This window comes from Hypomesus transpacificus, unplaced genomic scaffold, assembly GCF_021917145.1.
Source record: "Hypomesus transpacificus isolate Combined female unplaced genomic scaffold, fHypTra1 scaffold_48, whole genome shotgun sequence".
Taxonomy (NCBI): domain Eukaryota; kingdom Metazoa; phylum Chordata; class Actinopteri; order Osmeriformes; family Osmeridae; genus Hypomesus; species Hypomesus transpacificus.
In genome coordinates this window covers 133,042-155,135 of record NW_025813996.1, presented here as the reverse complement: position 1 = coordinate 155,135, position 22,094 = coordinate 133,042, and the positions used below count along the sequence as shown (strand labels likewise).

Sequence of the window (22,094 nt, the reverse complement as noted above, 5' to 3'; positions counted from 1 at the left end):
TGAAGTAGTTAAGTTTGAAAGAGGAGGAAGCTTTTTTAATTATTTGAAAGGATTTACCATTACTTTTAATGGGAGAATAATTTGCACAAAAACCTTTATATTTTAAAAAGTATAAAAGTGAGAAATGAGAAAAGTCATAGCACACATCTCCTGAAGAAGCTGAACGTTTTGATACCAACATTGTAGGAATCTGTGAAAGTATGCAGGACAAGTTAAAGGGGGCGAAAGAACTAAGAAGTTGGAAATAATAATGCTTAACAGCATTCTCACAATAAGAAAGAGAAACAGGAAAACACAATAGTACATGTGAGAGAACAAAGGTTGGGCCCTTGCCGAACGCAAAGCACACCCAATTAGCATTAACCAGTGCTTTATTTTAGCTTTTAATTCAGGTTACTTGCTTGACAGGAACAAAGAACAAGCTGATTGTTTTTACTTGAGGCATGTGAGCTTATGTATTCACACCTTTCTGAAATTATAATAACTCTTTGACCACGAAAGGAACGTGACTGCCACAACTCAATTCAAGGTGTTGCTTGACATGCATACAGACACTATGGTTCCACAGTATTAAACTTAATTGTATCCTACCTCCCTCTGTAGTCCTACAGTTTTTGTTTTGACCCCCTTGAGGAAATTCCTCCTCTATCATAGTTAGGTTGGTAATGGTATTTAATGATAAATCCTCTGCGTGAAGTGAATGTTTTAATCACGGCCACAAGCAACACAGGTGAGGCAAATCACCTTCACACTAAAGGCTTTCTCTAACCCTAACCCTTCAGACTAAAGGCTTCCTCTAACCCTTTTATCCAAAGATTATATGGAGGACTGATTTGCAGTCTAACACTCCACCCCTGATCTATACGAAACATTACCACACTGAACTAATGACTCAGAATTAATGTTGTGGTATGGGCTAATATTTTAAACTGCTGAAAGAATGCTCTATTCATGACTGTTCACTCCTTCCCTATTTTGTTTTATCTATTTTATCTCCAGTATAACTACTAGTACAGCCCGCCATACACCTGGGTGTTCCTCTCTGAACTCTGGTAAACCTTGTACAGAATACTCAAAGATTTGCTGATAGTCTCCTAGTGAAGAGTGTGATGCATTCCCAGAGCAGGCACCATGGTCAGACTCCTGGGCCGTAGCAGTCACCGGCAGGTGAATGATCTCCCCTGGAAAGACAAGAAGAAGAAAAAGGGGTACACTAAATACACTTTATAGATATCCTATTGAATTTATCAAGTTTCATGTAATTTGTTGTAGACATACTATTTTGTAACACTTTACACTGAGTGTACATTACTAACCACATAACTACAGGACTGATAATGACAACATGGTAGGTACATACGTATTATTATGTTATTACATGGTATTAAGGGTTAGAGGTAGAGCTTTTTAAGAAAACGTAAGAATAATAGAATGGTGGAGATGTTGATGAGGAGAAGTGGTACGTGAATGTTGCAAAGGAGAAGTTGAAGGTTATGTTCCCAAAACAAGTTCAATATTAACATTCCATTACCCTGGGAGACAGATGCCCACCCCCATTCCATGTTTCACTTGTGTAGTAACTTGTACTGCATACATGACAAAGTGTCCTACCTACATGTTATTACTGTGGGTGTTAGTATGTAGTGACTACATTACGGGGCTCCAGACTAACCTTTTGCCTTACATTTACATTTATGCATTTAGCAGACACTTTTATCCAAAGCGACTTCCAAGAGAGAGCTTTACAAAAGAGCATAGGTCACTGATCATAGCAACGAGGTAGTCCCAAACATTGCAAGCAGCCAAAACATGAAGCATACATTGTGAAAAAACTAAACAAGTGCCAAAAGGGAAGACCCATAAGAGCATGCAGTTATACAAGTTACAAATTAAAACAACATGAACCACAAAAAAGTGCAGGACTGTACCTGTGGAAGAACAATCAATAGTAAAATATTTCACAGCGAGTACAAGACTTAACTTCGTTATAACTAACCTACAAGAGCAACAAGTCACTCAATAAGAGTCATTGTGATCCTGGAGGAAACTAACAACAGGTCCAGCCAAGCATTCCTAAGTGCCGTTGTACTCCCGGAACAAGTGCCTTTTCTTGAAGGTGGGGAGACAGTCAGTGTCCCTGATGGAGTTGGGGAGCTGGTTCCACCATTGGGGGGCCAGGCAGGAGAAGAGCTTGTGTTGGGACCTGGCAGTCTTGAGCGGTGGGACCACCAGGCGGTTGTCTGAGGAAGACCGTAGGTGACGGGTGGGGGTGTAGGGTTGCAGGAGAGACTTGATGTAGTCGGGTGCAGTCCCGTTCACTGCTCGGAAGGTCAGTACCAGGGTCTTGAATCTGATACGGGCGTTGATGGGTAGCCAGTGGAGAGAGATGAGGAGCGGGGTAACATGGGAGCGTCTGGGTAGATTGTAGACCAGGCGGGCCGCTGCGTTCTGAATCCTCTGAAGAGGGCGGGTTGCACATGCTGGGAGACCAGCGAGCAGCGAGTTGCAGTAGTCCAACTTGGAGAGGACCATTGCTTGGACTAGCAGCTGGGTGGAGTGCTCAGACAGGTATCTCCTGATCTTCCGGATGTTGTAGAGGGTGAATCTACAAGACCGGGAGACTGCGGCAATGTGGGCCTTGGTTGCACTGGTGCGCCTAACTTTTTTATTTAGGTGCACCAGCACAAAATGTAGGTGCACCCACATTTTTCCTTGCGTCGCCACAATTTGAAGGTCACCTTTTAATCATGCTCCATATACCTAAATAAAATATTTCAAAATAGAAAGTGCTACTGTTTAAAAGTGCTTTTCTGAACTGAGACCCTAACATTTCATGTCTCAAAGTCTTATAGCGTGTCCCCCCTTGTTGTTGCATGCCCTTCAGATGGCCAACACCTGTAATTTGGCCTTCTTGTTCTTTGGCCTTGGCGAAACCAGCTTGCCACACTCTCCCTAGCATCACAATCCTAGCTCCATGAGTTAGCTCCATGGCCCAGCTCCGTAACTGATTTTCTGGTGCTCAGGTCGTAATTTCAAAATCAATCACACAGCACAGAGCAGTGTTAACCTACAGGAATATCTGGACCATAGCCAATCAGAGGCAAAGACCCACCCCATCTCTGTCTCTGATTGGTTTAGACCATGATATGATCGAATCATGTGTGAGTTCCGTCAAAGGAGAACAAACGCTTCGTTCGTGGAGAGTCAGCGGATGAAAGGAGGTTACGTGCACCGGTGCGATCTAGGAACATTTTTTGTCACACATTTTAGTACAGATCTTGGTCGCTTAGTGCAACCAAATTGGTCGCACTCTAGAGCCCTGCATTATGTAATCTTGTTTTTTATGTAGACTGTAAACCAAGAGGAAATGTATTTGCTCACTGACATTTTTTCACAATTCTTAACACACGTTTCTCAAAACACTAACGTCTTCCTCAAAACTGCACGCACAAAACTGAAAACCTCACACACAAAATGCTAAACTTGCTTTGCAAGATGATCCTTTGCCATCAAATCTCTTACCTGTTCACAAAATGGAACTTGTGTTCTCATTTGGTACCCACAGCCATATTTTCAAAAGACACACACATACCATTCATAACAGTACACACAATAAGCATTTGCTGCACACTACCAAGCAGTCACAGCACACAGTAGTGCAAAACTGAAAACACAATTCTAGAAATGGAACACACCATATGAATGACAATGACTCTGGAGAATGAGCCATTTTAACTTTTGTAAAATGTTTCAGTGTAGGGCAAATTTTTTCATAGTCAAACATAAAACAGTTCAAGTCTTTTATTTGTCAGGTGCACAGAGCAACACAAGGTTAGACTGGGCACTGAAATTCTTAAGACAAGACAACGCAAGCACTTGGCATAACATAACATATAAGTACACAGAACAAATTTACATCTATGCTGAGCTTAGATAAGTGAACTTCCTAAATATACAGATAGCAATAAATAAACGACTATACTAACCCTAACACTAAAACTTCCTAAATTACAGATAACAATAAATAGTACGCTATACTAACCCTAATACACAAAAAAAAAAAAAAAAAAAAAAAAAAAAAAAACCTGTTACAACCCTATAAACTAATCTAACCTAAATGGAGTACAGTGCAGTAGTGCAAATTTACAGATCAGTGACTTTGTCAATGACCAAACAGGAGCCTGGTGGCGAGGTACAGAAGTGCAATGTTACTGAAAGAGCAACCAGTAGCTGAAAGTGACAGTGTATAAGTGACTAGTGTGCAGTAAAAATGTCCATATCAGTGTCCATTGAGAAGCCTGATGACCCTTGGGTAGAAACTGTTGTCCAGTCTGCGTGTGCGCGACCGGATGCTGCGGTAACGCCTGCCAGAAGGCAACGGGGTAAAGAGACTGAAGGATGGGTGGGAACAGTCTCTTAGAATCCTGCTGGCTTTCCTAAGGCAACGTGTGTGGTAGGTGTCCTGTAGGGCTGGGAGCTTCCTGCCGATGATGAACTCAGCAGAACGGACCACACTTCGTAGGGCCTTGCGGTCCCGGTCTGTGCAGCTCCCATACCACACTGTGATACAACCAGTCAGAATGCTTTCTATAGTGCATCTGTAAAAGTTAGTAAGGATGACTGAGTCCATACCAAACTTCTTCAGTCTCCTCAGGAAGAAGAGGCGCTTACGGGCCGTTTTGACCACCTTGTCCGTGTGAACAGACCAGGTGAGGTCATTGCTGATGTTCACCCCGAGGAACTTGAAGCAGCTGACCTTCTCCACTTCCGATCCATTGATGAATAGGGGTGCATGCTCCTCCTCCTGCCGCCTCCTAAAGTCCACAATCATCTCCTTGGTCTTGCTGATGTTAAGAGAGAGGTTGTTGTCCTGACACCATGATGTCAGGGTGTCAACCTCCTCTCTGTAGGCTGACTCGTCACTGTCAGAGATGAGGCCCACGATGGTTGTGTCGTCAGCAAACTTAACGAGGAGGTTGGAGCTGTGCGTAGCCGCACAGTCGTGGGTGAACAAGGAGAACAGGAGAGGGCTGAGCACACAGCCCTGGGGGGTGCCTGTGTTGGTGATCAGTACAGATGAAGTGCGGTCACCGATTCTCACCACCTGTGGCCTCCCCGTCAGGAAGTGGAAGATCCACTTGCAGAGGGAGGTGCTTAGTCCCAGGTCCACAAGCTTGGAGACCAGTCTGGAGGGGATGATGGTGTTGAATGCAGAGCTGTAGTCAATGAACAGCATCCTCACATATGTATTCCCCTTGTCCAGGTGGGAGAGAGCGGTGTGCATGGTCAGAGCGATGGCATCGTCTGTAGACCTATTGGACCGGTATGCAAACTGCATAGGGTCCAGTGTGGGGGGCAGCGAGGAGCAGATGAATGATTTGACTAGCCGCTCGAAGCACTTCATGATGATAGAGGTCAGTGCTATTGGGCGATAGTCATTCAGACATGTGACCTTGGTGTTCTTGGGCACAGGGATGATGGTGGTCCTCTTGAAGCAGGTGGGGAGTACAGACAGGTTAAGGGAGAGGTTGAAGATGTCACTGAAGACCCCTGCCAGCTGGTCAGCGCAGCCCCTAAGGGCCCTACCTGATATGCCGTCTGGGCCAGGTGCCTTGCGAGGGTTGATCTTCTTAAAGCATAGCCTCACCTCAGCTACAGTTAGTGTAGGCACACCACTGGCTTGGCCTTCAGGTAGCTCCACTGCAGGGGGTTCACTGTCCCTCTCAAAGCGAGCGTAGAAGGAGTTCAGCTCGTCTGGCAGTAGGACAGAAGACTGGGTCTCATTGTAGCCTCTCCCTTTGTATTCTGTAATGGCTTTAAGTCCACTCCACATGCGCCTGGGGTCAGAGCCATGGTAGCTGGACTCCACCTTGGTCCTGTAGGCCCTTTTCGCTGCTTTGATGGCCTTCAGAAGGTCGTATCTGGCCTTCCTGTACTCATCAGGGTCCCCAGAATTAAAGGCGACAGTACGGGCTCTCAGCTTGGCCCGGACCGCGGCATCAACCCAGGGCTTCTGATTTGGGAAAGACCGGACAACCTTCTTGGGGACAACGTCATCAATGCAGTGCTGGATGTAGCTGGAGACAGTGTCTGAGTATTCGTTAATGTCCCCATCTGCTGCGTCCCTGAACATCAGCCAGTCAGTGGTGTCAAAGCAGTCCTGGAGGGTCGCCACACACTCGTCACTCCATAGGTGAACTGACCTCTCAACCGGTCTGACCTGTTTGAGCTTTTGTTCATATGCGGGGAGAAGAAGAATGGAGGTGTGATCAGCCTTCCCAAAGGCAGGGCGGGGGAGGGGTTTGTAACTGCCCTTGAATGTTGTATAACAATGGTCAAGGATCTGGTCTCCACGTGTGAAGAAGTCAATGTGCTGATAGTATTTGGGCAGGACTTTCTTCATGTTAGCTCTGTTGAAATCACCAACAACAATGAAGGCTGCCTCTGGGTGCACATTTTCCAGACCATTGATAATCCCATACAGTTCATCCAAAGCAGCGGCCTTGTCTACCTGGGGGGGGATGTAGACTGCACTCATGACGACCGCAGTGAATTCCCGAGGTAGATAGAAGGGTCTGATTTTTACAGTTAGCAGCTCAAGGACCGGAGAGCAGTGAGATGCTAATACCGCTACATCCGTAGCCCAGAGAGAGTTAACCATAACACAGACCCCTCCGCCCCTGCACTTCCCTGAGTCAGCTGTTCTGTCCTGGCGGTATATGGTGAATCCCGACGGGGTAACCGCTGCGTCGGAGATCTCCGGAGACAGCCAGGTCTCAACGAACGCCAGTACACAGCAGTTCCTGATGTCCCGTTGGAATTTGACACGAGCGTTAAGTTCATCCATTTTGTTGTCGATGGACTGAACGTTAGCTAGTAAGATGGTTGGAAGAGCAGGTTTGAAGCATCGTTTCCGAGTTCGAACAAGGACTCCAGCACGCCGGCCACGTTTCTTCTTTCTCCGTCTAGCGGGTAAACAGAACGGCGAAACAGCAAAGGGCCAGCTGCAGTCCGAGCTCGCACTCCGAGAAGTGGAATTAAAGTTCGTAAAATGATCCTTGCCAAGTGACAACTTAATGTCCAGAAGTGTCTGCCGGTCGTACTGAATAAACGACAATATAACATTGACAAAACAAGTAACGAACACTAAAAAGACTAACAAAAAGCTGGGTTTTTGCGGAGCTCTTGTCGACGCAGCCATCGCGTAGGCGCGCCGGAAGTTCGGAGACAGCACACATATGCGGCAAAAAAAGTGTTATTTTTTTTACGTTACAGTCCACAGGCCTGCTTAACCCATTGCAGCGCACAAAGTGATGTTCCCACCACGCTCGGCGGGGACCTCAACAATGGTGCACTGGCCAATGACATTTCTGCTCTGACGCCTCCTCTTCACCAGGTTGAATCCAACCTCATCAATGAATATGTATTCATATAGCTCATTAGCTGTGTCATGCTCCTTGATCCGCTGGAACAGACAGCATTATAATGCAAGTTACTGTATAGTATGGACACAGATGGGTCAACACAGTGGGGTACAGTGAGACACTGTAGAAAAGGAACAATATTGGATTACAGGTGCAATACATGCATGTGTCAGTGCTGAATGTATGGGACTTACAAGCACAAACTCTTGCCGTAACTCCTTGATGTGGTCTGTGTTCCGGTCGAATAGGACCCTGTACATTTGTTTCATCCGCATTGCATTCCTGCGGAGAACACGGTCCAGTGTAAAGAGGCTGATGGTCTGGATGTTTTTGAATGTGGCATGGTCAGCCAGGATCCTGGTTCGTATCTGTCGGAGTGTGATAGTGTTGTTTTCACGAACCTTTTTCACAATGTCAGTCTCCTGTTTGGCTGTGAAAGTGCATGTTCTTCCTCCATGGTGTGGTTCTCTTTCAGTCTTGCAAAATACAAATACAGTGAGCACACAGTATTCTATTGATATGCAATATTTCAGTACACAAGGCAAATATAATTCATACCTGTTCTCCATTCTAAAGGTTCTAATGATGGCAGCAACTGTGAAGCGGATTTGGTTGGACCCTCTAGCCAGCCTCCCTCATGCTCAAACCATGGTTGAGCACATGGTCAACCACGGTGGCCTGAATTTCATTAGAGATCAGCGTTCTTCTTCTTCTCCTGTTCCTCCTCATCTTCCTTCTTTTTGTCGTCTTCCTCTTCCTTGTCCTCCTCTGTCTTACCCCTCTCCTTCTCTGGTTGTTGATATGTTCTAAGTTCTCCATTGTTCACCAAACAAAACAGAGGCTCAAGGCCCTTTTTATGCTGCAGTCCTGATCGCAAATTGCTCACCAGACATGAGTGTTTACAGATTTGAATATTTGTTTTGATGCTTCAAGATTTTACTTGAGAAGTGTGTGCAACAACTGAACATTGTGTGTTGTGTTTTGACAACCAGGTGATGTGTAACTGACATCAGTGTGTAAACAAGGAAAGTCAGAGTCTAATGCAGATAAGGGAGTGTGAAGTTGTGCCACATTGGGTCGAGCAATTGGCACATGAAGTTAAGGTTGTGAAAATTGTTAACAAGTGTGAAAATATGTAAGAAGACCACAACAAAAAGAAACACACCACAGCCGACCCCCATCAAAACCCAGCCTACAGAAAATTCTGCAATGCTTTTTCAATAGCATGAATTGTTGACATTCCCCATAACTCCTACCATTAAGAAAGGTACTGTTATTGACATAGTAATGGACAGTGACAGGCTGGTGAAGAGCAGAGTGGTTGACCTAGCAGGAGTAACGCTCAGGCTGATAAGGTTCTGCTGAAAGAGGCAGGTAAGAGTGGAGGGTGAAGGACCCGTGCGGGTTGACCTCTGTCTTCCTGTCTGAAAGTGTGATGTTTAGGGGCTGATTCTCCCAAAGCCACACCTGCTCTATTGCCTCTGGGTAAAAGCCCTGAGAGGAGCAGAGCAAACTGGAGTGTCCACTAGTGTCTCCTGCTATGGATAACGAGACCACATGTTTGCTGGTCACAAAGCAACATGCTTTGTACATGTTTCAAAAAGCAAACATGTACAAAGAAAATAAAATCAGACATTGCACCTCATACCATTGACGGATACATGTATCAGATATGTAAAGCTTGAACACATAATTCTCCCAAATGTCCATCAAAAACATTTACCTATCACCAGGCCCAAACGTAATACGCTGATTCTTTTCACATTCTCCACCATGACAAACTGCACAGAGCAGACGAGATACTTCCTTTTTGGGAGCGTCAGAGTGCAGAAAATGACACCAATGTACCTTTCCTTTACACTTCAGGTCTTGTGTGTCTGCCTTTGTGGTTGCAGTTTCCTTCATTGATACATGAAAGTGAGTGGAGAGTGGGTCACTTGTCTTTCTCCATGGTACACTTATTAAAGCAGTTCCACATTTCTAGAAGTAAATCCTTCATGATAAATAATCAATCATTTGTGATTAAAGATTTATATTTGATTGCCACCAATCTCTATGTCAAAACTATTTAGAACTATCAGAAAAGCACAGGCAAGGAATATCAAACACTTATCATCATAAACAATAGTAAGACTCTTAAAATGAATGCCATGGGCCCCCATGCTTGTGTCAGAGGACATTACGGTGCCACAGGAAGGAGGCTCTCCAGATCAGGTTTGTCTGTACTGGAAAATGGCACCGATCTAAATGTTCCACTTCAGGTTTGATGTCTTTGACTTTGTAGCAACAATTTCCTTCAATGAAGCATGCACCTGAGAGGATGCTGGGTCACTTGAAAACTGAACAAAGACCTATCATTTTGAAATGTAAATACTCACAAGACAGTATTAGATTATTTTCATCTATTTATGATGGCATACAAATGATTACAAACAAATGATTTCTAAATAACAGAGGTTATCTTGAAACAATCAGTCACACATGGAAAATTGAGGAAACCTCATTATATTAATGTTGGTGACAGTAACAGATCACATTGTGGTATGACCTTACATACTTTGTTTTTATTCATATTGTTACCACAACCAAAAACATGGCATGACTCAAGAACCAGAAGAAAAACACAACAACCTCACCTGACGTGTGACTTGACCACAATAACAAAATTTGTAAGGAGGTAGAGTCACATTCTTTAGTTCTCATAAATACTTTGATCAACGTTTTCCGGTTTGGTGGACTGTCTGAAGTGGGTTAACGTGCTGAAACTGAAATTCTCGTACACCTGGTTGTTGTATGAAATGGAATCACCCTTGGAGCATTTCTGATTACCTGAAAATCACCCAAAGAAGTCAAACCATCAATTTTTCCAACAGATTTAGACTACATTTCATCTGAGAAATCATTACTGAGTTAGTAATGTGGACTAATAAATTAATCTGTGCACAAAGCAACTAAAAAACTTTCCTGTGTTGTGTTTACAAAAACTGGTTACAAATGAAAGGATAGCAAACTGAAAGTGTCTTCATACAATGTTTCACCAACACAACCTGCCAGAACAGCTTCTACAAGTCCAGTCATCATAGGATAGTAAACAAAACTCAAAAAAAAAATCCAGTGCCTGTGATGCAGCTGGTAATGACAGTTCTTCTCTGGTTTTGGTACTTATATTTCTCAGATCATAATTGAAATTCTCTGTAACCTCTGAAGTACTTGTTCAACCTCCACATCTATTCTAGTAAAATTGCCAATGTGGTAGCCTACATTCATGCAAATGATTATGTAGCCTTCATTTGTCTGTTGTTATGTTGATCAAAATGCATTATATTGGTTCTCTGTTAAATTGTCTTACCACTGCAAACATCTAAACATTTAGTTCATAACAGAAGTCATTAGATGGTTGAGCCAGTTGTCATAATTGTAGGCCTAATTCACCATACAGTGCTTGTACATTTGCCTTGTGCTTGCATTTTTTACATCAGTAAACACGTATTACATTTATGTAACAAAACTCACTGATCTTTACTGAAAGTATATCCACTTTATATTGTCGTTCTGTTCGCCAGACAGCCCCTTTGAAAGCATATGATTATCGGTTGTAAAAGCGAATTCGCTTATAAAGAACAAATCAGAATGTTCCTTACAATGCTTAGTCTAATTTCATTTCATTGCGAATGCCTTTGCGAAGGCCTTTGTTAATCGCATTAGTTTACTGTACTCTGTTGGAATATGAAATGGACACCTGCACAATATTAACTTTGCAGAGTGCCTGGTTATTGAGTCGACAGGGAAACACAAGGGCAGGGCAAAAACTGAAACCAGGGGGGCACGGCTGTGGCAATGAAATGTTCGGTTATTTTGTTCATTAGTTCAGTAGTGTGTATAGTATGATTTCTTCTTTTGTTTATTAGTTTTCAGTTTTTTGTACATGACAGTACACTTCACAATTATTAATTTTATATATATATATATATGTTTTTTTTTTTGCATACTTCGTGTGATATACTTGTCCATAGCTGTTGTTTGAAGAGTTGGAACTGACTGAAAAACAAATAAGGATTTTTGAAGGATGTTTTGGTTGATTTATTTGGCTATTCTTTTAAGTGATTATTTCGCTTTTAGAACTGTACTTATTTAGAGATTTTTGTTGTTGTAAATCTATTGTAGTGGTATGGTGGTCTTATGACTCTATAAATGTATCAGAAAAAGTAAAATAAAGAGGGCAATTCAGTTCTGTGCCCGACTATGATGGTTCAATGGATATTATTTTAGATGAGACTGCACCATGCCCATTGTAATTACATAAACTGCACCCATACAGTGTACAGTACATACTGGCCTTTCTTTGTATTACAGGTTGTAAATACTGAACACCAGCCATTCCCAATTAGCGGCCCACATCCGGCCCGCAAGGGCCAAATGTCTGGCCCACCCACGCTGACAGCTTTAACTCTATTCATGCTGCCAGTTTTAATGCAAACTATCCATAAAAATCTGACCAGCGCAACCAAAAAATTGCAAGCATGTTAACATCATACAAGCACTCGGTTTTAACTATGTGTAAAACAACATCGGCACAAGAGAGCTCAACAGCTGCCTCGTTACACGTTTCTTCGAAGGTTGCAAGAGCTAAGAAGCCCTTCGCTGATGCCGATTTAATTAAACAATGTGCAATCGACATGGCTGCCAACGTTTTAAACCAAGAGAAAAAAAAGAAAAGAAAAAAGTTGTTGAGCTGTTCCGCTGCAAGTTCCGCTGTCGGCTAACACGGCAACCAGAAGAGTCGAAGTTTTAGCAGAGCAGTGTTTTTCCAGTCTACTCACCTATTTGAGGAAAACAAGCATTCTCACTAGCAATAGACCTGTGACCGAACCGACATTGAACAACTGTCTGTTCTGTTTGCTGGAATTTTTTTTGCTGACAGCTCAGGGGCGGAGCAAGGGTTGTATCTCAGGGGGGTCGGAAAATGATTGGGGGGGCCCCTATAATTAATATTTTGCAGTGCAATAAAATATAACAATAAAAAGTAACCAATGGCAACCTCTATGTGAACAGCATATATTAGCCTAATAAATGTGTTCAGTCATCATAGCCCATTATGTGCAAACAAAATGTAGGCCAGTAGGCTTACATTCAGCATTCATTAGAACCTCTCACACAGTATACTGTAGGCCTACACAAATGTAGCGCACTCATGTCCCCCCCAGACTCCTAGCGACCCCAATCCGTCCCCACCACTCTCCCTACGCAAGGCGACAAGCATCAGTTATAACTACACAGCTGATTAGGCGATGTTAGCGTGTGTAACATTGGCCACACAAAAGTATTACAACACTTGAAAAGAAAAAGTGTATTATGCTTATTAAAAGTATTTTTGGAGCCGGCGTTTGTGCTTTGAGGCTTGGCGACTTCCTGGTTGTCATGGAGATGACGTTAGTAGGCCCGTTCGTTTGCCTGCTAAAATTGTAATGTTTGGCTCGCTCCCTTTCATTCAGTGCTCGAATTACGTGGGAGCCAGAGGGAAACAAGCTCCCATAGAGGGGGATCTGAGGGGCCTATCATATCTAAGGTGTCTGCCATATGTTGCATTGTAATTTTGATCAACGCCCATTATCCATCCCTGTGCGCTGCGGTCTCTTACCAATAAAGACGTTAAATAAAAATATAGGCCATCAGATCCTGCTCTCCAGACTTTCTGAGATGGGCATCACTGGCACTGCACTCTAGTGGATCTCATCCTACCTGTCAGGAAGATCCTACCAGGTCTCCTGGGGAGGCAAACTGTCAGGCCCTCGCCAGCTCTCCACTGGTGTCCCACAGGGCTCCGTCCTTGGCCCCCTCCTCTTTTCTCTGTACACCACCTCACTTGGACCAATCATCACCTCCCATGGCTTCTCCTACCACTGCTACGCTAACGACACGCAGCTGTACCTGTCGTTCCCCCCGACTGATTCGGGGATCTCAGCTAGGATTGAGGCCTGCCTTGCAGACATCTCTGCCTGGATGACCGAGCACCACCTCCAGCTGAACCTCGCCAAAACAGAACTTCTCATCATCCCGGCTAAACCCTCCATCTCCCATGATCTGTCAATCACCCTGGGATCTGCGACGGTGACCCCTTCATCCCCTGCCAGGAACCTTGGGGTTACCATGGATGACAAGCTCTCCCTCACGGCCCACATTGCCGCAGTCTCCCGGTCTTGTAGATTCACCCTCTACAGCATCCGGAACATCAGGAGATACCTGTCTGAGCACTCCACCCAGCTGCTAGTCCAAGCAATGGTCCTCTCCAAGTTGGACTACTGCAACTCGCTGCTCGCTGGTCTCCCAGCATGTGCAACCCACCCTCTTCAGAGGATTCAGAACGCAGCAGCCCGCCTGGTCTACAATCTACCCAGACGCTCCCATGTTACCCCGCTCCTCATCTCTCTCCACTGGTTACCCATCAACGCCCGTATCAGATTCAAGACCCTGGTACTGACCTTCCGAGCAGTGAACGGGACTGCACCCGACTGCATCAAGTTTCTCCTGCAACCTTACACCCCCACCCGTCACCTACGGTCTTCCTCAGACAACCGCCTGGTGGTCCCACCGCTCAAGACTGCCAGGTCCCAACACAAGCTCTTCTCCTGCCTGGCCCCCCAATGGTGGAACCAGCTCCCCACCTCCATCAGGGACACCGACTGTCTCCCCACCTTCAAGAAAAGGCTCCAGACACACTTGTTCCGGGAGTACAACGGCACTTAGGAATGCTTGGCTAGACCTGTTGTTAGTTTCCTCCAGGATCACAATGACTCTTATTGAGTGACTTGTTGCTCTTGTAGGTTAGTTATAACGAAGTTAAGTCTTGTATTCGCTGTGAAATATTTTTCTATTGATTGTTCTTCCACAGGTACAGTCCTGCACTTTTTTGTGATTCATGTTGTTTTAATTTGTAAACTTGAATAACTGCATGCTCTTATGGGTCTTCCCTTTTGGCACTTGTTTAGTTTTTTCACAATGTATGCTTCATGTTTTGGCTGCTTGCAATGTTTGGGACTACCTCGTTGTTATGATCAGTGACCTATGCTCTTTTGTAAAGCTCTCTCTTGGAAGTCGCTTTGGATAAAAGCGTCTGCTAAATGCATAAATGTAAATGTATGGACTTATTCACTGCCTTGAACCTGTGCATCCGAGGGGATACTGCCCTCACCTCAGCTCCAGTGCCACCCACACCGGTGATGTCCACCAACATCGCAACACATACTGATACCAACACCCCTGGGATTGGGTGTGCTAAGATATTTGTGCATAAAGTGAAACTAATCCTTCTATCAGACCTGTGCGCTAGTAGCTGCGGCGCTTGCCTTTTGCCGTAAGAGAAAGCGTCTCTGCCGAGCTGAATTGCCTGTTGGATGCGGGCGTCATAGAGAAGATCGATGCCTCTGCCTGGGTGTCTCCCATTGTGGTCAAAGCAAAGAAAAATTGTGGAGTCCGGATGTGTACTGATCTCCAGGAACCGAACAAGGCGGTGGTCATCGACAGCTATCCGCTGCACCACATCGACAAACTACTTGCCAACCTGCGAGGTGCTAAGGTATATCCTACCATTGATCTGGCCAATGCCTACTACCAGTTGCCCCTCCATGAGGACAGTAGACATTATAGCCCTCATTACACACGAGGGGCTCTTCAGATTTCGCAGGGTGCCCTATGGCTTAGCGTCCGCACCCTCTGCTTTCCAAAAAATGATTCTACAAGGCGTACCTGGCGTTCAGAACTACCTTGATGACCTGATAATTTATGGTGCCACGCCTACTGCACATGACCGTAACCTCGAAACTGTCCTGCTGAAACTAAAAGAGGCAGGTTTAGTGCTCAACGACAACAAGTGTCATTTCAAGCTGACTTTACTGCACTTAAAAACTGCGGAGGGGATCCTGCCAGACCAAGAACACATTGAGGCCGTTCTAAATGCCCCGCCCCCATCTGATGCAGCTACCTTGAGGTCTTTCTTGGGCCTTGTATCTTGGTACTCTAAATTTCTGTCAAACTTTGCTACAGTTGTTGCCCCTATGCGTGAGTGTGCCAAAGAAACAGACGCATTCAAATGGACTGAAGCTGCTCGAAGCAGTTTTGATGAAGTTAAACAGCTCCTGACAGTTATTCCAGCTTGATGGCACAGAGAAGCCAGTGGCATTTGCGTCCCGCACCCTGACTGCAACAGAGTGCAAATACTCCATAGTGGAAAAGGAAGCGTTGGCATGTGTTTGGGCTACAGAAAAATGGCGGACATCCTTATGGGTGGTTAGGGTTAGGGTTGGTCTGCGCACAGACCACCAGGCCCTAACCACTCTGCTTACGACCAAAGGGAGAGGCAGAGCTGGGATGCGTGTGGCTCGCTGGTCTGCACGCCTACTCTGCTTTGACTATGACATTGTGTACCGTCCGGGGTCCCAAAATTATACAGCAGATTGCCTCTCTCGTCTTCCTTTGCCTCTGCCTGCTGACCCCTTTGCTGATGTCGAGCCTGAATTATTGGCTCAGATCTCGTCCACGCTACATGCTCTTCCAGTGGTTGACTTAGAGGCTGCCTGCTCGTCATGTCCTGAAATGACTACTCTGCGGGAACAGATTCATCGTGGCTGGCCACCCTCCATCAGAGCAGTGAACCAGGACGTGACTCCCTACTACAAGGTGAGAGATGAGCTCTCAGTTAAAGACAATTTCATTTTCAGGGGTTCAAGACTCATAGTGCCGTCCTCTGTACTCCAGATCTTGATAGCCTTGGCCCACGAGAGTCACCAAGGAGTGGTACGCACAAAACAGTGCTTGCGAGATCTGTACTGGTGGCCAAGAATGGATTCGGAGGTCCAGACCTGCATAGCCTCCTGCGTTGCCTGCCAGTCAAATGACAAAACTGCATCTACTCACCCTGCTCCTCTGCAACCTGTCCAGCTTCCTGAGGGTCCTTGGCAGAAACTTGGCCTCGATATTGTCGGGGCATTTGAAACGGCTTCCCCTGCCTGCCGCTATGCTATAACACTAGTGGACTACTATTCCAAGTGGCCTGAGCTCGCCTTCTCTCACAGCGCCACAACAGCAGATGTCATACAGTTCCTGATGTCCACATTTAGCCGCCATGGCGATCCAGAGAACATTGTTACTGACAATGGGCCTCAGTTTACGTCACCTGAGTTTGCAAAGTTCATGGAGACACAGGGCATTTGACACATTCCCACATCAGTGTACTACCCTACAGCCAATGGTGCTGTGAAAAGATTCCATCTTTCCTGAGAAGCTGCCTACAAACAGCCATCCTGCAGGCACAGCCATGGAGAGAGGCTGTGCTAACCTGGCTTCAGGTGTACCATGCAACACCGCACGCTACCACCTCCATGAACTGCTCTACGGTCGTAAAATGTGCACAAGGCTCATTTTCCCACTGTCTGCCCCAGTGATGCCTTCACCAACTGCAGTGCGAAATACAGTTCAAAGGAATCAGGACAACATGAAACGCTACGCTGATCTAAGGCGTGGTGCACTTGATCCTCCATTTCAGGAGGGAGAGAGAGTGAGAATAAGGATTCCCCGTAAAACACCCAAAGCTCATCCCAGATTCTCTTCACCTGTGCAAGTGGAAAAGTGAGTGGGTCCAAACACCTACCTACTAAGTGATGGAAAAAAGTGAAATGCAACTCACCTGGCCCACTTTCCACTTGGAACTGATACACATGCAAATAGTAACACTCTACCACACTAACAGGCCTCTACACACACTCCTACAGACCATTCACGCACCAGAGTCGCACCTATGTGGCATCAGGACTATGTTATTTATTGACCTGATTTACTTACATCAGAGCCATTACTTTTACTCTACCTGGTTTATGTAACTGTATGTTTTTGGAGAGAGATAATTCAATTTTCCCAATGATATTATTGCTATTCTAGGTTAGTTTTATTTTATATTACAGGTTAATGCATTTTTGGGGCATGCCAATGTATTTAACACTAAACTATGCTGTGTGCACTTGACAATTGGTAGGAATGACCGTTACCACTTTTTGAATTGTCATCCTATGCTGGATCATATTTACCTCTTTTATTTTAGTGCTTAAGTAAGTAAGCGTATTCTTTTACAGAAAGGCGAGATGTTGTGTTCTGTAATACTGTTCTATATTGTGCTACCACTAGGAGGCTCTAGTCCGTGATGAATGGTAGCTAGTTTATGTACATGGGGGGCAGAAGAAGAATGAACCTCCATGCGACTGGTCACGTACTATTGAGGCTGCTGACTGTTCTGAGTAAAGAGTTGTAATGTCATCCTGCTTTTCGTTACTCTGAAGCTACACAGCACCACAAGAATGGAAAGGTTGGGGAAAGCACGGTCCATGTCAATGGACAATGTCTTGTCAATGAGAAATGGTAGGATGATGTGTGTGTTTAGTTAATGTTTTTCCATTCTCAGCTCACGGTAGGGGAGACTGGGGATGGTTGGAACACGTTTTGCATTTCTCCTTTACTCAAGAGACTATTTGGACTAAACCAACCAAATTTGTATATATTAAACTTGCATCTGTCTGCTAATTACCCATACCATTTAAAGATTATTACATCACACATCGTTCACAGTATTTATTTGAATGGTAGAAGCCAGATGTTGCAACACAAGTCAGGGACAGTTGCAACATTTAAAAAATACCTTAAATGTCACTAACTTTAGCTTTTTGTCTCAATGAGCATAGAATTCTGAAAATGTTAACTTATTTACTTTAATATAAAATAATTTATTTTGTCACATTTATCAAATAACAGTTATTGAGTTTTGTTAATGTGTAGAACTTAGGCCTACATAGATTCAGTGTGCAGGTGTAACAGATGCTATTCAATTTCTCCATATTTCAGACAGGCAAGAATTGAACAATTTGCAATGCAACAAACTTTTATGAAACATGTATTTATTGTACAAAACTGTTTTTTTGTACAATTGTAACTGTTTAAAAACTGATTCAAACCCCCACACACTCCCATCAAAAAGATTCATAAGTAAACGAACAACACCCCCCTCCCCCCAACAATTCCAATTGGGAATTCCAATTCCCAAACAAGGAAATGTGGTCATTCTGAGTCACAGTTGTGGCATGTGTAAAAATCTCCTCCAGCTGTGCAATCTTTATGTGCCCAGGACTTGCACATCCAGCACTGCAGCCATACTTCCCTGGATTTTGAGTAGCTTTCGAGGCACACAATACAAAAGTCTTCTTCAGAGTCAGATTCTTCTCTCTCTTTTTGTGGCTGCTTTTTGGTTTTCTTCACACTTTTCTTTGTGGTTTTCTTTTTTTGTCTGATTCTTTTCTTTGACTTCTGCTGCAGTGTTTTTTTTCTTCTATTTCTAATGCTTCCTTCTCAGGAGTGTCTGTAAGGATGGCAGTGGAGCGTCGTTTCCTACCTTCCTGCTCCTGCTTTGGGATGTGGCCGGATAGCTTCTGGTGAGAAGTTTTCTGTAACCATCCCCGGGGTTGATAGTCTTGAGGGAGATGCACAGTAAGAAAGTGGCTCTGTCAGAGGAGGTGGCCCTGTTGGAGGAGGCACAGTGGAAGGTGGCCCTGTCAGAGGACATGGCCCTTTTGGAGGAGGCACAGTGGAAGGTGGCTCTGTCAGAGGAGATGGCCCTGTTGGAGGAGGCACAGTGGAAGGTGGCTCTGTCAGAGGAGGAGGCACTGTTGGAGAAGGCATAGTGGAAGGTGGCCCTGTCAGAGGATATGGCCCTGTTGGAGGAGGCCCAGTGGAAGGTGGCCCTGTCAGAGAAGGTGGCCCTGTTGGAGGAGGCACAGTGGAAGGTGGCTCTGTTCGTTGTTATCCCCGTTTCGTCCATGTTCCACACATTTTGTGGTTCAAAATGGTGTTTGTCCAAAACCTTGCTCAAGTTGTCGAAGAACTGGTTCACATTTGTACGATTAAAGCTAGTTGCCCTCGAAAGGCTTGTGGCTTGGGGACGCCTTATTGAGAGAGTGGGGTGACTCTTTAGAAAGCCAGTGAACCAGTCAACACCAGCCATACTGGTCTCACTCCACGTTGGGGGAAAGTTGCACTTGTAGTGAGAGGCTAGTTGAAAGGCAAACTTCCGAACCTGAAATAAAATGTAAATACTAAATATTGTCCTTCTGTCTCTCTTCCTCCCTTTCTCTCTCTGTCTTTCTCTCTCTTATATAGGCTACATAATTCTCTTGTTAAAATTTGTTTTTCCTCGCATATTTATCTTACCTCTTTGGGATTTGACCCATAGTATAAATTAGCTGCTCTTTTTAAACACTCTGAGGTTCCTCTCTAGGTCCTCTGAGAACACTTTTCTGCTGGTCCAGTACCCTGCTCTTCGTAACTTAATTGATCCCTCGGCTGTAAGTTTCTCTCTTTTTTTATGGAACCGAAATAAGGTGGTGTGACATATGGCAAAGTCCTTGGCCACTGCCCTGACTGTCCTGCCCTCATCCCTGATTATATTTGATGTTTGTTCCAAAATATTGAGGGGAACCCCTCTGTTAGTCACCCTCTTCCTCACTCTTGGCATACTGAAAACATACTTACTATCCTTTTATGCACCCCACAATGCAGTGCCGGTCCGAGCACATTCGGCGCCCTAGGCGAGATGTTTAAACATCACCACCCCCCTAACCGTCCCGCACCACCAGCAGAGGGCGCCAATTCAGATATCCGTGTTTTGGTTGGGGGGCGGCACCCCGTTTTGGGGGCCCGTGGCTAATGGATGCACTTCGGAATTTGCCACCCCCCTTTTCATGGCGCCCTAGGCGGCTGCCTATGTCGCCTATGCCTATGACCGGCCCTGCCACAATGACTTGTTTATGTTTAAAAATACTGTTGTGTGGTCTGTTTTGATATTGCTGCTTATAACAGAACATAATCTACTAGCCACACTGACCTTGACACATGCTAACCATATCACTTAGAAGTCAACAAAACAATAATTCAAACTAAGTACGTTTTGATTAATTCATACAAAAGGTCAGGACAGTATGACAAAAATGTACCTCATGAAAAATTTTACTTTCATACCTCAAAAACAAGTTTTGTCAATTAATGCAGCAGCAGATCTTGAATGTGTCTTCTTTCTTCTTGGTGGGGGGAGGGGTCTAACTGTGCATGTGCAGTATGAGTGTCATTACTCTAGCATGTTTCTGATTGGAGGAATAAGACTTGTAGCAACTCTCCCTTGTTGCAACTGTCCCTTGTTGCAACTGTCCCCAGACTCCCCCACATAGTAGCCTATGAAATGTAACACACTCGTCAACCACATCATCGGCCTTATGCTGGGGACACACTTAACTATTTTTTCGATCTTATAAGATCTTCAAACTGCGAGAGACCACAGACATGAATACAAAAAATCCTAAATCCTAGATTTAGCCGTTTTGCTCCTACAGTGTGTGGTGTGCCATTATTTGACAAAGACAGCACACCACACACAAACAGATTTCCAACCAGTGTCCCGACTGTTAACACAAGAAATCTCGCAAAATCTCTCGAGACTTAAGAATACGATATGCAGGAAGAAATTGCGATGATAGTCTTTGCAATGATTTTCACTGAAAACTCACGGAAAAAAAGAAAAGGGTTTGCTGTTGCCACAAATCAATTCCATTTAACTTTGTGCTGCGCCGTGACTCCGTTTGTTATGCTTCCGTCTTCTCTCAGCTTGCTTTCTGATTGGATATTGTTTTGTTTCACGTGATAAACTCTGCGTTTGTCCTCGAGGTTCCCCCCACACATCAGGATTTCTGATCGCAAATATTCAACATGTTGAATATTTAGGATTCGCGATCAGGGCGCCTCCGACGTCCTTCCGAGCAGATTCGGTCACCCTTGACACACCTCACACCAAGGGAACATCTGATAAAATAATCTGTAGAACCATCAAAATAATCGGGACGTTACCTAGGATTGTCGGAAGGGGCGAAATCATCCCGATTATCCTGTATTGTGTCCCCAGCATTAGACAGATCCTCCGAATAGAAAAGCGAGCCCAAGCAAGCAACTTTCCGAGCAGCATCGGGGTGACGAAAATGTTTAGGAAAATGTAGGCCTAGATATATATATTTTTTAATTGTCTACCATGGATACAATCAACTTTTTGTTGCCAAAGACAAATTATGAATAAAAAAAAATATACATCGGGGGCCCCCTCGGGTGCGGGGCCCGGGGTTTTCAGCGCCCCCCCCCCCCACGCTACTGTGACAGCTGTATGTTTGCACTGAATATGCTCCAGGGGCATTTCATAATTTTTTTCAAGAGTAAATTGTTCTCTTGTGTGACTCCCAACACCCCTACTAATAATTATAAAATCATAATAGAAGTAACATCCGCGCATAGAACAGTCGCCAAAAAAAAACAACATGTTGGCCCTTGGCTTGGCATGCCTGACCAAATTTAGCCCTTTTGGAAATCTAATTGGGGAACCCTGCTACAGACCCGTCGCCCTGACCTCTGTGGTAATGAAGTCTTTTGAGCGCCTGGTGCTGGCACACCTAAAATCCATCACAGACCCTCTACTGGACCCCCTGCAGTTTGCCTACAGAGCCAACAGGACTGTGGACGATGCAGTTAATATGGCCCTCCACTTCACCCTACAGCACCTGGACTCCCCAGCATCCTACGCCAGGATCCTGTTTGTGGACT

General features: G+C 44.8%; 1 protein-coding gene across 5 annotated transcripts in view; it reads right to left on the bottom strand.

Annotated features, from left to right (window-relative positions):
• Positions 1-286: 286 nt before the first annotated feature.
• The window catches only part of LOC124465372, a 39,468-nt gene continuing 17,660 nt past the window's right edge, over positions 287-22,094 (bottom strand). The window contains exon 5 of one of the 5 annotated variants that reach the window (XM_047017110.1): positions 287-1,181. In XM_047017110.1, the coding sequence (XP_046873066.1) occupies positions 985-1,181 (197 nt within the window). In that variant the 3' untranslated portion in view covers positions 287-984. Of the gene's footprint in view, positions 1,182-9,968; positions 10,254-18,719; positions 19,534-22,094 lie in introns of those variants that run through there. The other 4 variants (XM_047017111.1, XM_047017109.1, XM_047017113.1 and 1 more) reach the window with 4 other exon arrangements.